Here is a 16006-nt window from a genome sequence, read left to right on the forward strand (position 1 = left end):
GCATTGCCCAAAGATCCCTATAGATTAGGAAAAGGATTAAAGGAGAAGGAGGAGGTATAACAGAGAAAATGGGATTTAATAAACAAGGATCACTGCTGAATCACTAAATTAACATTTCTTCTAGCCTCCAGTATTTTTGAGCAGCTAGAAGGAAGGATCTGAGATGGTGGAGTGGTAGCCCAGGACAAACTCTGACATCAGTTCTGTAGCTACTTGTTGAAGTGTGACTTGAAAATCATTGCTTTTTTCTCTCTTTGCTTGGTATATGTGTTAATGTGTTATGCTTTACAATTAAAAAAAGTTAAAAAAAAAAAAAAAGCAGACTGAAAGCTCTGTGGGCCTGAGAGGGGGTTCTCTATTACTGACTTCATTTTAGGGTATGTGTAGGGTCCTGCAGTGGGTTGAATGGTGGTCCCAAAAAAGATATGACTCCCAAAACATGGGACCTTATTTGGGAAAAGTGTTCTCGTAGAAGAATTTAAATTGAAGGTCCTGAAGTGAAACTATCTGGATTAGGGTGGGTCATAAATCCCAGGACAAGCATCTCTATAAGAAGAGGAGACGATGTAGCCAGAGCAACACAGAGGAGAAGGCAACGTGCAGACATGGGCCGAGATGGGAGCGACACAGCCGCAGGCCAAAGAGCACCAGGCGTTGCCCGCAGCCCCAGGAAGCTGGGGGAGAGGACGGAACAGATGCTCCCACAGAGCCCCCAGAAGGAACCAACCCCACCAGCACCTTGATTTTGCACTTCTGCCCTCCAAAACTGAGAAGATAAGTTTCTGTCACTTTAGACCACCCAGTTTGTGGTAAGTTATTCTGCAACCCTAAAAACCTATCCAGGTCCCAACCATGTCACTAGGGAACCCCAAATGTCAGTTCCTGGAGATGACTTCCTGGGCTGTTTGATCCTCCTGACAGGGGCAGGGAGCGGGGGAGAAGCGCTAAGCCTGAGCCTCCAGGCTAGCCTTCTTGGAAGCAAGCGGCAAGGAAGACTGGGAGCTGGGGGTTCCAGAGTCAAGAAGGACTTTCACTTCAGTATCTCGCTGTGCAAACCCTCACTTCACCTTCCCCTGAGCCTACTCGCCTCAGGCCCAAAGGCTCTGGTCAAGTTCGCAGGGCAAACTTGTCATTTTTGGTAATATGGAAGTACGTGGGTAGTGGCCAGGCCAGGGGTTGGGGAAAGGATCCGGGGGTCCAATTGCTCTTACACAGACTCTCACCCAATCCCCCTGTTTTCAGCCCCTTCACCCTCACTTTTATAGGTTTCTGGCCCCTCCAATTCTGCAGCCCTTCTGGAGGCCCCGATCAGCAGCTGAGAGGAATTGGGCCCCCTCGTCTTCTTCCATCTCTTCCCATTTTGTTACAATCTCGTCTCTTCTCCTAGGCTCTCTCAGGCCTAGTGGGTGTAAGTGTTTCTTATTCTTTTGTTGCCCTTTAAGTGGAGTTTCCAGGACAACTAAGTTTAATCTTCAAATTTACGTGGCTCTATATACAACTTTTACTTGGCTTTAGATAAATAAATACATATAAAATACAAATATAGATCATTGCTTTTTGTATATAAGCAAATAAAAACGTACCTCCAAGGGTATTTTTAATGAAACTGATAATACTGGTTTATTCAAAGGAATTGGAATTTGATAATAAAAGACAGGAGATTAAAAAGGGACCCCTTGAAGCCAGAAAGGAATCTATCTCTGTTTGTGGAAATACTGAGTGGACAGAGAGCCCGTTTGATGCAGTGTCTTGCACTCCCCCTTGCCCACCAGAACTGTTGTGAGGCCCACACTGGTATACCCCTGCTTTATAGGGATGGGAACAAAGTCAGAGAGGGTGCCCGACTCGCCAGGGTCACACAGCTCGTCAGGGCAAAGCTGGGCTTGGACCAGGTTGCCGACACTCTTCTCACTCTGGGTTCCCCCGGTCGGGAAATCCAGTGGAGGAGGGCTGGGGAAGGGGCAGGGGGAGGGCTGGGGGTGGGCTGGGGGTGGACTAGGAGGGCTGGGGGTGGGCTGGGGGTGGGCACTGTACGGGAGAAGAGAGGGCAGTGAGAGGTGGCCAGAGGTCCTTCAGAATTCAACATCTGCCAGGTTCCATCTCTACAGTGTCATAGGAGAAACGTGCTTCTTTGGGCTGGACCAGCTTTCCCCAGGGGGTACAGGGAGCCTGGGCAAGCTACATTGTTTGGGATCCTACAGTCCTCCTTCCTCCACCCAGGCTAAGCAGAGGCTGTAGGTGGCTGTAGGTGAAACTGGGGAGGGGGGACACTTATAAGGTCACTGGGGACAAGCGTAACATAAGGCTGACCCTCCGCTGCATTCTGCCCTCACCTGGTTGCTGCCCCCAGACCTGGCTCCTGCCCCTTGCTGCCATCTACCATGAGCAAAGGAGGGTTGCCCACAGGAAGGCACCTGCCTCCAACCTCGCACCATGTGCTCCTGATCTGGGCTTTGCCTTCCCTCCCTAGCTCTTCCCACAGGCACAGAAATCCCCCTCTTGGCAAGAGCAGAGAGCAGGGCCAGGACCAGAGGGAGGCAAGCGAGGCACCAGGGCACAACATGTAAGCAGGGCTCACTCTCAGGTTCGAGGAGGCACACGGCTGGCACCTGGGAGCACGAGCCTCCTTAATTTTTGTGTCCTGGGCACCTCACTGGTCTTACTTTGGTCCTGGCCCAGAGGAAAGAAGTTCTACCTGCCACCTCCACAAGCTCTGAAACCCGACAGTCCTCATTCCAAGGCTGACATCCAGCAGCTGGCCCTGGGGAGACTGAAGCCCCTTCTCCTGGGAAGACCCCACTGAACCTGTGTAAGGACACACGGTCCCAGCCCTGCCTCCTGTGTGCAACCCACACAGCTGCCTACATAACCCGGACAGATCTTAAAGGTCAAAGAATGCAAACACCGCCCCCCCTCAATAACCAAATCTCATAAGAGCCTGGTGAACCTCCATTGTAACCACATCTCACGAAACAAACTATATAAGCCTTTCCCTGGGTGTGTATGCCCTTTCTCTTTTCCTGTGTTAGCTTTGGGTGGAGTGCAGACTTTTACCTCCCAACCAGCAGCCAGTGGGAAGGTCTTCCTCCTGCCCATAGGCCCTTGATTAAACGCATGAGTAATCTTCTGTCCAGCATATTCTTTGGTCTTTGGGGTCGTGTTGGGCTGGAACATTTGGCATGCTAGTCAGGAGACCAAAGAGCCACTGACTATAGAGCGCCTGAGTCTGAGGAAGGGGGACTCTGTGGGGATAATCCCGAGGTGATGTGCTTTCTTGGTCTGGGAACGGGTCACCCACTTGCTTGTCTGTGCTGTGGACAGCTATGGCAAGCTGTCTCGAGGCAAACAGAGAAATCTACAAGTCCGCAGGGGCCATTGCAGTACACTGTTTCAGAAAAACAGAAAAATCAGCAGATTTGGAGGATGCATAGAATGAAAGCCAGCGCCATGTGGATAAGCGTTTAGAAATATTAGCATGCTGGTATGCTAGTGTGAGAGGGCATATCCTGACTTCCCCTGACTGAGATCCAAAGGCTTGGGGTCCTATAGATTCTTTATCTGATGATGAAAAGGAGAAAAAAGAAATTGGGGAGGCAAAGGATGGAGTGACGCCACCTTTGTATGCAGCGTTTCCAAAGGTTGCTTCTTTACTACAGGGAATTAACACTCAGTTCTTTAATATTTCCTTAAATAGAGCCAGTCAACCCATTTTTACCTTCACCTGGAAAGGGGAACAAAGGATTTTCATCATGGACCCATGAGGCTATTCACATAGTCTGCCCATCTGCCCTGGGCTCATAGCAAAAGATTTGGCTAAATGGAAAAATGTAGCTCTATTTCATTATATTGATGAAGTCATGTTAACCATAACTCTTTTCCAGAACTTAAAAAAGTCTCAGGCTCATTCCTCTTCATCTTAACAGTTGGAGATGGACAATTGATTATGGGGGACCTCAATGCCTGGCTGCCCTGTCAAATTCTTGGGTAATATATGGTTGAGAAAGGCAAAATTTATTCCTTTTGTAGTAATGGATAAGGTATAATGCTTTCCTGTGCCGCATATGCCTAAACAGCTAACGGCTTTCTCGGGTTTGTTGGAGTATCGGAAACCTTTTTTTCCTCCCTCAGCCCAAATGTTAAGACCTGAGTTTGATTAGGAAAAGCTATTCCTGAGACACCGGGGTTGGGAGAGGAATGTCTGCACTAAGCCCAAACCCAAGAGAGTTTATTACTAGGTGTGAAGTAGATCAGATGGCCTATGGGCCCAAGACCCTGTCTCCCCAAACTGCAGGAATTCTGGGGCAGGTTTTAGGATGATGAGCACAGTAGCTGTAGATGATGTAATTAGAGGTGATCTAATTATTGAGCATGCATGAATTATCTATCTGCTTAGTCACAGAATATATGTAAGAAAATGGCAGCCCAAATATGATGATAGGCATGAGTTTTAGTATTGTGAAGTATAGGCAAGCTGTAGGTTAAAGTCTAAGCTACTGCACATGTCAGGCAGGTCCGTTTTGGTTGGATCCAGTCTCAGTTATCAAGATAACTTTGGACTTAGGGTAGCTTAGTTCTGAGCCATCCCAAGACCTTTCATTAATAAACATTAGGGGCTGTCTTTAGTGATCACAAAACTCCAATGTTAAAAAACTGCGTAAATGGGTATAAGTGAAGGTTAGTCGCAAGGTTTTTATAATCACATGGGAACAAGATAAAGGCTATACCATCATTAAAGATCAAGGCAGCTGCATTATCGTGTCAAGATTTCAGATATTTCCCCTTTTTCTACTCCAATATACCAGAAAGCAAAATGGAATATCTATATAGTGATTCAGCAACCGTAATCATCCCTTAAATTTTAGTTTCTTGGTTACATGGTATCTGTGGCTGGCAGTTGCCTTTTATCCTTTCCAAAGAGGCCGAGTGCAGTGAGGACACTTGTTCAGGATGGAGGTACCAGGGATCCTTAGGAAGTGGGGCACCCCTAGAACTGCCTGCCTTCATCCACTTGGACCCCACATAGTCAGAAGTCAGAGGGGCTGTATTTGAACCAGGCTGCATTTACTTTAATGAAAATCTCGGAAGAGGGTTGTACAGAAAATGCTTGGAAGGCTTATTATGTTTAATCTACTTAAGAGCAAAAGTACTTTTTAAAGCTTTGTTGCAACAGTTTGTATGCAAATAACTTGTGCTAATTGCAAAAGAGTCTTTTCTTTAAAGTAGACCCCCAGAGACATTTACTTGAAAATACTTTGTTAGCAGTTACTCAAAAGCACTGCAATTATGGTTCTCTCCAAATATTCCTTAATACAGACTTGTCTCCAAATCAGGTAAGGAAAGATGGAGCTGATCAAAAAAGACTGCCACTCCAGAAGTCATGCCATATAAGGAGAAACTTTCTAACAATCTCAGCTGTCAATACCCAGGAGGGCTTGGGAAGGTAATGAGCTGCTTCTGGGGCTGCAGAAAATGGAAGGGAGATGCTGGGGGAGGAAGACACCAGGGCCTTTCTTTGTTTCCCTCACTCTGAGCCCTAGCTGAGATGGTCATGGGGGAAGGGATGCTGTGTCTCGGCCTCCATCACCACCGCCCATCACAGACCCACCCCAACAGTAGTCGCAGGGCTGTGCTGGCTGCAGGGGCACTGGGGTGAACAGGCTGTTCCAGCCTAACACAACCCCAAGACCAAAGGACACACCAGACAGAAGATTACCCATAAGTTTAATTAGGGGCTTACAGACGGAGGAAAATTTTCCCATTGGCAGCTGGTTGGGAGATGAAAGTCCACTTGTCACCCAAAGCCAAGAGAGGAAAAGAGAGACGGAATGCCCAGGAAAAACTTATGAAGTTTAACAGTCCGACGAGATTTGGTTACAATGGAGTGTCAGCAGACTCTCCGCGATTTGGTTATTAGGAGAAGGGGCTTTATATTCTATGGCCTTTTAACATCTGTCCCGGTCACATAGATGTCTGTATGACTTGCTCTGAAAATGGGGGAGGAGGCAGGGCCCGGGCCCCGGGTCCTCACAATCCACCCCACAAGGCAGACCACGTTGACCAGAGGCCAGATGTTGTCTTCATCCACAGTGTAAGAGACAAGAGAATGTTAGGAGTTTCCTGCATGAAGGTAACATCTCCCCAAAGTGAGGCTGCCATGACTGAGGGAATTAAGTCCTTTTACAAGAGAACATAAGGAGTTCCCTGCACAGAAGCAACAACTACAAAGTGATGCCATTATGGCGAAAGAAGGGAATTAAACCATTCTACTGATAACTGATAAAACCTGGGACTTCAGTCTTAATGAGAAGATTCTCTTCCAGGCTTTCCCGATGTGCTGAATTCTGCCAGGCCAGCAGGGTATTCTGTACAGTCCAATTCACAGGGTCACAGCTCAAGGCAGGCTGGTGGCACCCAGCAGTGGCAGTTCCGTGCACACTCAGCTTTGAGATCTACTGTGTATGTAGGTTACCACAGAAGCCTATTGCAGGGAGGTATTTGCTGTGATGCTAAGGGCAAAAAGAATGCAAGTTAAATTTCCATTAGTAGTCAGATAGCACACTTTTCCCCCCTGCAATTTCAGGGAGATTTCTGGAGCCAAATCCACAGTTAGCCTGAGCAGGACAAGTGTCCACAGAGCCATACGTACTGTGCCTTGCGGTAGGGGGTGTTCCGGATTGGTTACATATACAACTGTTGGCATTTTGTGTATTATCTGCGGTCTCATATTTAAATCTGGGTGACCCCAATACCCCAGGGACCTAGGGCTCCTAACTGACATGCTACATTGGCCAGTCTCCAGAGTCCACTACCCTTGGTGTCCTGTTTTTCTACACAACCATTTGGTAGCCTTGTGCAATGTTGGCTTTAGACTATGATTTTTTGCCGACGCGTCTGCTTTAATATTGCCAGGTAAAGAATCAGTGGTATGGGCAGAGACATAAAACATGGCAACATTTTGCTTGCGACAGGTAGTCCAGATATCTTCCCGCATTTCTTTTCCCCATATGAGGAAGCAGACAACAGTCCATTGCTCTTGTTTCCGTGTGTCCCTCTGCACGGCCAGGCCCTGGTACCTCATCTAGAGCCACTGTGCTCATTATTCTAAAACCTGCCCCAGAATTTCCGCAGTTTGGAGAGACTGAATTTGGGGCCAATAGGCCATCTGATCTACTTCGCATCTGGTAATCGACTCTCTCTTTGAAACTTTGGGGTCTCAGGAATTGGTCGTTTGAGCACAAGGGCAAAAGAGTCCACCGCCTGTGTCCGGTGACACCCCAAATGCCCTGAGAAAGGGCAAGATAAGGGGGTTCAGGAAAAGAATGGGGTATCTGGGCCTGGGACAAAGGGAGTAAATAGAGCTGGTGGGAAGGAAGGCGGTTTGGGACAGAAGGACCTGGAGAAAGAGTGACTCTGCGAGGGAGGATAGAGTGTCTTAGCCCTAAATGAAAAGGGTAAATGAGGGCAGGATGGAGTCAGGTAGGGGGAACTGGGAGGTGGGAGGTGCTGGTGCTTCTGAGGCAGAGGAATGATGGGTCTGTACCTGTGGCCCAGTGGCCTGAATGTGGCTTTTCTTCTAGACTCCAGCTGAGGCGGGAAAGATTGACCAAGCAGCACTACCCCAAGAGTCTCGGTTTTGAATCCTCAGCCACAAGCCCTCCCGCTGGGCAGGTCATTGCTAGTGGCTGACCATGGCCAGAGGTGGCCAGAGGAGAGGAGTGACATTGATAGGGCCTGGGAAACACTCTAGGAAGAGGATGGGAAGGGGAGAACAAGAGGATGAAGGAGCAAGACTACAAAAGGCAGGGAGTTTTAACACAGACCTCCCCCACTCCTCCTCCTCACTCTCATAGCTGATATTTATACAGCCCCTACTATATTCAGGACACACATTTAGTGCTTTTTATGTATTAACTCATTTAATCCTCCTAAAGTCCTTATGAGGCAGATGTTATTAAGCCCATATTATAGATGAAGAAATTGAAGCACAGAGTTTAAGTGACTTGCCTAAAGTCACACAGCTAACAGGTAACATAGGAAACCCAAGGGCAGAGATTTTCACCTAATGAAACATTAGCTGGAAGTGCAATATCTAAAACAGACCAAAGACCTGATGTCCGGGCTGGGGGTACAGGGGGAGGTGGCAGGACAGAAGGGCAAGTGCAGGGAAGGATTGTTATTTCTCCGGCTGCTGTGTGTAGCTGAGGGCAAGAGAATGTTCTGTCTCCTTCCCGGAGTGAGCTGGGCTTCGTGGAGACTGGAGAGGGCTGGGGAGAAAAGCACCAGCTGGGAGCGCCCCACCCCCACCCCAGGCATCGGGGTGCAGACATACTGGCTCCCTCTTCAACCTGGGGCACGTTTATGTCCCCCTTGAATCATGGGAGCTGCACAGAGGTAAGCTAGGATGTTTTCAGAGAGATCTTTCTTCCTTGGCCAGGGTCGGGGTTGGGAAGACTGCACGTTTTCTCACGCACTAGGTGGGTGCTCAGTCTAAGGAATTTTTACAGCTGGGAAAGCAAGGGAAGGGAAGTGTTTTGCCCACATTCACACGTGTTTAGTCATAGGTCAATGGCTAGGAAACCTGGCTCACGGATCAAAAGGTACAGAAGGAGAAGTGTATGGAAGGCTAGATAGCATTTGGGATGATCTCACTTGGACAGGAGGTAGGTATTTAAAGGTCACTATTCTGGGTCCTATTTGCAGTTTATGAAAGAAAGCCATTTTCCAATTCACTAGGCCCATGATTTTCTGAGAACAGACTACAAAATGCAAACAGTATCTGAGTTTGGGCTCTTGCAAAGAAATAAGAAATTCACACTAACTGTTGAACATCAAATTCCTTTTCTCCTATAGAGAAACACAGAATAACTAAGGGGCCTCCAGTTCAAATACACAAGATTGAATCACACATTAGAAAATTGATCAAATTTGGGAACTTTCTTTTATAAGATCCATAACTAATGTTTAGGAAACAGGTCAATTAGATGGTTGAACCATAGGCATAGAACAGATTTTTTTTGAGAGATTAACAACAGCAAAAAGGTAAAAGATGAATAGATAAGAGAACACACACACACACACACACACACACACAAAGGAAGGGAAATACGTGAAAAAGACAGAAGAGACTGTGAGGAAAATGGATGGGGAGTAGATAACTGATATTGGTCCGAGACAGAGGGCCCTGCTGGAAGCTTCCTTAGGACAGGCTTGGTTAGGCCGAGAAATAAGTGCTCTGCACCAGTGGGGTGTAGTTAGCAATGCAGTTCATTTTTATTAGTTATAAATAAAGTACAAAAAATCCACCAAAAGTGAATCTAAGCATTTACACAATTCCTAATGTCTCCGTCTTGTCCATTGATGCACTATTGCTTTAATATTCATAATAAATATTCTTCTAGCTTTCTGCTATAAAATAGTCTATGTAGCAAAATGTTGCACGGCACAACAGAACAGAACAGCAGGAGGATTACAAAAAAAGGACAATCAACACTGAGGATAATCCTTTCACTTACCAGGGGCAACCAGATTACCCCCTGCGGGGGCCTGATGAGGCTGGCTGGCTCGGTAGCTGAGAGAGGAGCCATATTCAAGGCCAGGGGTGGGGCTGGGGGAGGGGGAGGGGCAGGGTGAGCAGGCACCAGGGGTGGGGCCCGGGGCGGCAGGGCAAAGGGCCCCTTCCCACTGTGACCCCAGAGAGGTCTGTGGTCCAGGAGCCCTGCTGCAGGGACAGTGTCTGCCGGGCCGGCAGTGTGGGAGCCGGGTTCCTGGCAGGCGACTCCACATGCCATCTCTAAGAAAGCAGGAGAGCCAGGCTCCAGGGCCGAGGAGAAAGAAGGGAGGCAGGGCCGGCAGCAGGCAAGAGGCCCAGGGAAGGGCTGGGGAACCCTAGATGGCCCAGCCGCTGAGTTTAAGCATGGCCAGGCAGTGTGGCTTCCTCCCCCCACATCAGCACCATTCCCGCGGGGCTTCGTGTGGAGGGAGAATCACCCCACCAGGCAAAGGCAGTGATGTCCAGAGGCAGGAGGGAAGGAGGGACTGGAAAGGTGGGGTAGGGGGTGAGGAGGGAGGAAGGCAGGCCTGCAGCGGGCACAGGTCCATGCAGAGGCTCCTTGGGGAGTGAACCTCTCTCTCCTGTTGGCTTAAAGGCATCTGGCCTTGCTCTGTCCCAACCTTTGATGACGCTGCTTTCCCAAAATTTCCCCCATCACTCCTCTTCTGGAACCCAGCCCCTGCCCTCCGCAGCAGCCCCACCTGCCCACAGCCCCTTCAGGAGGAGGTACCAGGGAGGAGCGAACACTGTTCTAGAATCTTGTCCCCATAGGCCATCAATGGGCGATGCCTCAACAACGAAGGCTCCAGGAGATGATAGAATGGGGGGTGCCAATCTCAAACACCATAATTTGGGGTTTATATTCTGCCTAAACCACCCTGACTTCTAAAAAAATCACAGGTTTCAGCTCACTGTCCAAATGCCATGAAAACCTTGTGCAAGTGTACACATGTCCTATGTCCAGAGGTGCCCAACTAGAGACACTGCATATAAAAGGACCAAGAAAAATCACCCGATGTCTACTTAGAGCAAATCAACTGCATAAATTCTCAGGCCGCTCAGTCTGGTCCTTTCTTTGTTTCTTTCCTCTCTTCCTTCATCTGTTCTCTTTCCTTTTCTTCTCTCCTGCCAGGGTGAGTTGGGCACAGCGTGGTGTCTTCCTACTGGACCTGTGTACAGGCCAGCTCAGAGGCATATTCTATCTGCGGCAGAGGGCTCAGGGCTCCTCCAGTTCACCTCCCTCGCCCAGTCCAGCAAATGGGGACACAGGGAGGCCACGTGACTTGTCCAAGGCCACAGGGAAGTTTGCAGGAATCCGGTCTGAAAACCCCAGGCTCCCAACCCCAACCCCGAGTGCATCCTACAAAATCAGGCTTTTTGGCTCTCAGATGCTCCTGCAGGTAATGTCCCAGAGCTCCAGTCCCAGGACAACGGACACTTGGAGCCCAGGTGGAGAGAGGACTTCTCACGCCTCCAAGGAGAGAGGCAGGCTTGGCTGAGGTTATAGGTGATGGAGGAAGGAGAAACAGGGAATTGGGGGAAAGAGGGGCGGGAGGGGGTGCCAGGGGTAGCAAGTGAAAGGATTACCCCAGTCTGCTGACAAGTGCAAATTATATTTATATATGTGCTAAATACAGTCACTATATTGCAGTTTTCCACTAGATCACAGCATACAGAATCGAAGGTTTGCATTTTGTATGGAATGTATCCAAAGAGGCCAGCACCACAGTAGGACAGCTTGCAATCACACACCCTGATAGTTTGGACGAAATATAGTTCGCGGAATTTTATTAAAATGGTTTTTTTTTTGTATTCGTAGTTGTCATCGTACCAATGCATGCAAAGCATTCCACTCCCAGAAACAACGCCAAAATGAGGTAATAGGAGTAATAAAAAAAATTAGTATCCTTTCTAAATAAATAAATTATAATTAAAAATGCAAAACAACTATAAAAATAATTAAATAAGAACCCACGATATCTACAAGTTAGTCATAAATTATGATTGTTAAATATAAGGCATTTAAACTCACAAAACCCTGTAAACTAGCAACGTGCCATGTTTTTTTGTTTTTTGTGTTTTTTTTTTTCATTTTTGTGTTTCTATCAGCTGAAATCGCTCTAGCATTTGCTCTACGCGCGCGGGAGATGAGACACGAGGGGAACCTGACAGACGTTGCTACAGCCCCACGCGGGGAGTGTTTTTCCCGCCTGGAGGCGGGGACTTGGGGGATTTCTTCAGGGGGCAAAAAAAAAAAAAAAGTCTGGTGTATTTTCTTCACCATTGAAAAAACTGTGCTTGTTCATTAGGCATAAAGAGTTAAGAATTCTTGCACGGAGGCGAGGGACACTTGCAGGAAAGGAGCTTGAGTCCTGCCACAGGTCGTGGGCAAGGGCTAAAGGGGCCGAGGGGGGCCTGGCCAGGTGGGGGTGTCCCGTGGACCCCGGCCCTCTGCCTGCTGCCCAGCCGGGCTCGTGGCGGCGCTTCGATTGATTGGTGTCCGCGGTGGCCTGGCTGCGGCGGCAGCTAAGAGGCCCAACTCAATCCCGGGGCGGCTTTCGCCCCAGAAGGCACTCACGCGTCTCAGCCAGAAAGGGTCTGAGTCCCTTGAGTTGAGCAGAAGGAGGACTCCAGGTGGTCTCCTCTCCTGGAGGTGGCGGATGGGAGATGCTGAGGCCTGCGCCTACCTCTCCACTGGTCTTCCTAGGCTCCCCGACCCACAGCAGGGTGGGGGCAGTGGGGGGGGGGGGCTTCTCGGGAGCAGAAGCACCCTATCTCCTCCTCAGGAAAGACCCTGAGTCCTCATCACCTCCAGTCCCTACCTGCAAGGTATAAGGACCCCAGAGAGAGGGGAAGGGGAGGAGGGGCTTCAGGATCTACCCCTAAAGTAAGTATCTTCCCTCTTCCCTCTGGGTAATGCCAGCCCAGTCCTCAGTGTTCACTCGGGACACTCAGGGGGCTCACTGACAATTGGGAGGGAACAAGGTCCCCTTCTCTCACCTAGAACTTGTGTCCTCAGTCTCTGAAACAAGTGTTCCTGCCCATGGAAGTCCTTTGCAACAGCTCAGGGTGCACACAGCTCTACCATATTGACTTGAAGAAACTTATTAAGCATCCAATCCAACCTCCTGGGTTATAGGTGAGGGTAGAGGCCAGGGCCAAAAAGAGGGGTTTTCTACAGATGCCCACTTTAATAGCAAAGAGCCAAGGCTAGAACCCAGGATTCCAACTAGTTCCATCCTGGCCTCCCCACTGATTCCCTCCTTTCTGCCTTTCAGACCAACCAAAGGAAGAAAAAATGGCTGAGACTAAGAGAGGAGCACCTACCCTAGCCCACCCTCACTACCCTCAAGCCAAAACCATAGCCTGATGGAACACTTGGTTTTGACTCAGCCATTGCGGAGACTGTCTGTCTGTTACTAGCTTTCCCTAAGTCCTGATTCAGATGTACTTTCCTCCCTGGTGGGACTTCCAGCCTCCAGCCCTGGAGACATTGTTCCCATCCTGGAATCACCAAATTGGACAATGGACTGTTCCTTGCAGTTAATCCTGAATCATTTTCACCATTTTTGCACTATTGTATAGATCTCATCTCATCAGCTAAACTGGAAGCTCCACTATCTTCTTCACTATTGTCTTTTCCAGCACCTGCACTGGGAGGCACTCAATAAAGGTTTTATAGAACACTAGGGTATTGGTGCTGGAAGAGACCTCAGGCTCTGACGAAGGTTCTGGAGATCAACCCCCCATCCCCACCCCACCAGGTCTTCTGATGGAAAGCTTGCAAGGTATGGGAGAGTTCTATTAAACCAATGTGCCCCCTGTCTCTATGACCCCTTGATCCTGGGCTTACCCTGGGCAGCAGCAGTGTGGACTCAAACATGTCCCTAATCCCAGGGAGGTTCTTCATACATGTGAAGAATATACGCTCCCCTTGGTCTTCTCTTACTGCTAAAAGGGCATTGAAGGGGCTTTTAGAGCAGTGCAAATGGGAGGAGAGGAAGACTGGAGGGCTAAAGGAGGCAGTAGCTGACCTGGCATTTCTGGGATAAAGAAATTTGTTTTGGGGTGTAGAGCTTGGTGAGCTTCCCCCCTCCATTCTCCTGTCCTCTCATCTTTCTGCTCCCTCTGGGGATCAGGAATGTTGTGGGGTGGTGCCAAAAGACTCACTGTATGGTGTCATTTGGAACTTCCAGGCCTGTCTCTCCCACCATCTCCCATTTCTAAACCTCAAGAAGGTCCCCAAAAGAAACTGTAGAGCACATTGGACAGATGGTACTGATCCTCACGACATCTAGGTGAGGTAGAGGGAGTGGAAATGGGGCACACTGTAGTTTCTCCCTGCTCTAAGGAGAGGGAACCTGAGGCACAGAGAAAGAAAGGGATTTGCCCAAGGTTATCAGAGAGACAGAGACAGAAGTTAGGGTCATGGGACCTCCCAACCCAGTCAACATGGTCACCATGCCAGGTCCACCTCTGAGAGACATCCCAATGGAAGCCAAGTTCCTCCTCTAGGTCCATGAGCTCTCTGACCACACTCTAATCAAAAACCAGTGTCCACTCCCTTTGCTATTTTATCGTTAACTATCCAGTTGCCTTTTTTGCATACAGAGGCAGTGGCTAACTTGTCTCTTTATGGCAGGGCATGAGTAGAGCAGGAAGGAAGAAAGTGGAGTGGTGGGGACAGCCTGGCTCCGAGCAACACAGGAGCAGCTGTAGCTGGAGACTGGCCCCTCTCTGGTTCAATGAGGACCAGTGGGTTGGCTGGAGCCAGGGAGGTGAGCCCTGGAACAGGGGAGCCCTCCCTCAAGATAGACTTTCCCCTTTCACCTACTCACTCAGGTGACTCCCTCGAGACCCCGATAAGACCCCACCTTCTCTTTTCCCACATGACCCCTTCCATACTCCGTGCACTGTAAACATGAGAAAAACAAAAGCAAAAGAAAACAAAACTAAAATCAAGAAACCCCCTCCCGCCTCCCAACCTGGGTGAAAAAAGAAAATCATCCTTTTCCATCGTAAACAGGATTTGGCTTTTTTTTTTTCCACCTTTGATTCATTTTTCCTTTTCTCTCATAAAGACGGGAAGATTTGGGCTGTCGTTGGTTGGATCAGTCAGGCACCAAAACAAGGAACTCAATGAGAAATATTTGGTGCGAATTCGGTAATAGCGACATGTCCACCACAAGATGACTAGAGCACCACACACGACATTTTTCTTAAGCTAACATGCTCCGGCTGCCATCCACAGAAATAGCTAGAGACCCCTACATGGTTTCTACGTGGTCGAGAGGTATATGTACAATCCTTCAAAGGACAGGATTGAGGGGCCGGTCTACCAGCTAGTTAGTACCTTCAGGGTCACATCTCAATGCTCAGCAGCGTGGGCCCCTCCTTCCCACCCCTGCTCTGGGCACGGCCAGCTCCCTCCCTCCCGCACAGCACGGCGGGTGGCGGGGCAGTCACGGTTCTGGATGGGTGGGTCCTCCCCCACCCGCTCCGTTCCCTCAGACACTGGTACCACCAACTCCTTTTTCCACAAAAATGTGCTTGCAGGCTTTCCTCTACATCAAATGGCTCAGAAGGCAAAGTTTGGCTGCAAGGGCTATGGCCGTGGGGGGACCTGGTGAAGGAAAATGGGGCATCCATTGGCTAACTCTTCCCTCAGCTGTCGGCTCCCAGTTGTGTCTCAATGTCCACTCGGCAGATGGGGCATTTCTTGCTCATGGCGAGCCACTGGTCCACGCACAGTTGGTGAAAGAGATGCATACAGGGTAGGCGTCTGGAAGAGAGAAGGGAGGGTCAGCACCAGCAGGGGAGAAGGGCCCCAGGGGTCCAGGAACCACACACCCAGGACCTCAGGGGACTGGCTAAAAAAGGTCTTGGGAGCCCTCTCATGGGTGAGGCTGTGCAATCATGGCAGGCAGTGGAGCCTCAAAGCCCTCCTTCTCCATAAAGCCCTTTCCAGACTGTTCTGAAACAAAGCTGAGACTTCATCCTAGACCCATCTAGGCCAAGTATCACACTGTTCCAGGTTGCTTTGCATCCCAGGAGCTTTGCACCACACATCCAGAAGACTACATACCTCACTTTCACCATGCAACTGTGAAGCTCATGTGGCACTTGGCACACTCAAATGCACGAGCAAGTACCCTTCCACCCCACCCCACTCCCAGACACAGAGTGCAGGGATTGACCACCAAGGCTGTGAGAGAAGGGAGAGGGCTTCAAAGAAGTTGATCTCCTACCTCACGTCTTCTCCATCTTCGAGCATCGACAGACATATTGTGCATTTCTCATCTGTGTCTGACTCCTCCCCTTCTTCCTTCTTGCCCTTGCCATCCTGGGGTCTTCGCTATGAGAATCAGAGAGAGGTACATCCCCTACCTGGAGCAGACTCACCTGGTGACCATTGTCTTTCAGCCACAGCCTCTTCTCTCCCTCACAGACTCCTCT

General features: G+C 49.3%; 1 protein-coding gene across 2 annotated transcripts in view; it reads right to left on the reverse strand.

The window, feature by feature from the left end:
- Positions 1–12364: 12364 nt before the first annotated feature.
- Positions 12365–16006, reverse strand: part of ARK2C (arkadia (RNF111) C-terminal like ring finger ubiquitin ligase 2C) — a 48320-nt gene continuing 44678 nt past the window's right edge. For both annotated transcript variants that reach the window (XM_077135559.1, XM_077135560.1), the window contains exons 7-8: positions 15799–15905; positions 12365–15332 (exon numbers count right to left, since the gene is read on the reverse strand). In XM_077135559.1, coding sequence (XP_076991674.1) covers positions 15215–15332; positions 15799–15905 — 225 coding nt within the window. In that variant the 3' untranslated portion in view covers positions 12365–15214. The remainder of the gene's footprint in view (positions 15333–15798; positions 15906–16006) is intronic.

Source organism: Tamandua tetradactyla, chromosome 18, assembly GCF_023851605.1.
Source record: "Tamandua tetradactyla isolate mTamTet1 chromosome 18, mTamTet1.pri, whole genome shotgun sequence".
NCBI lineage: Eukaryota > Metazoa > Chordata > Mammalia > Pilosa > Myrmecophagidae > Tamandua > Tamandua tetradactyla.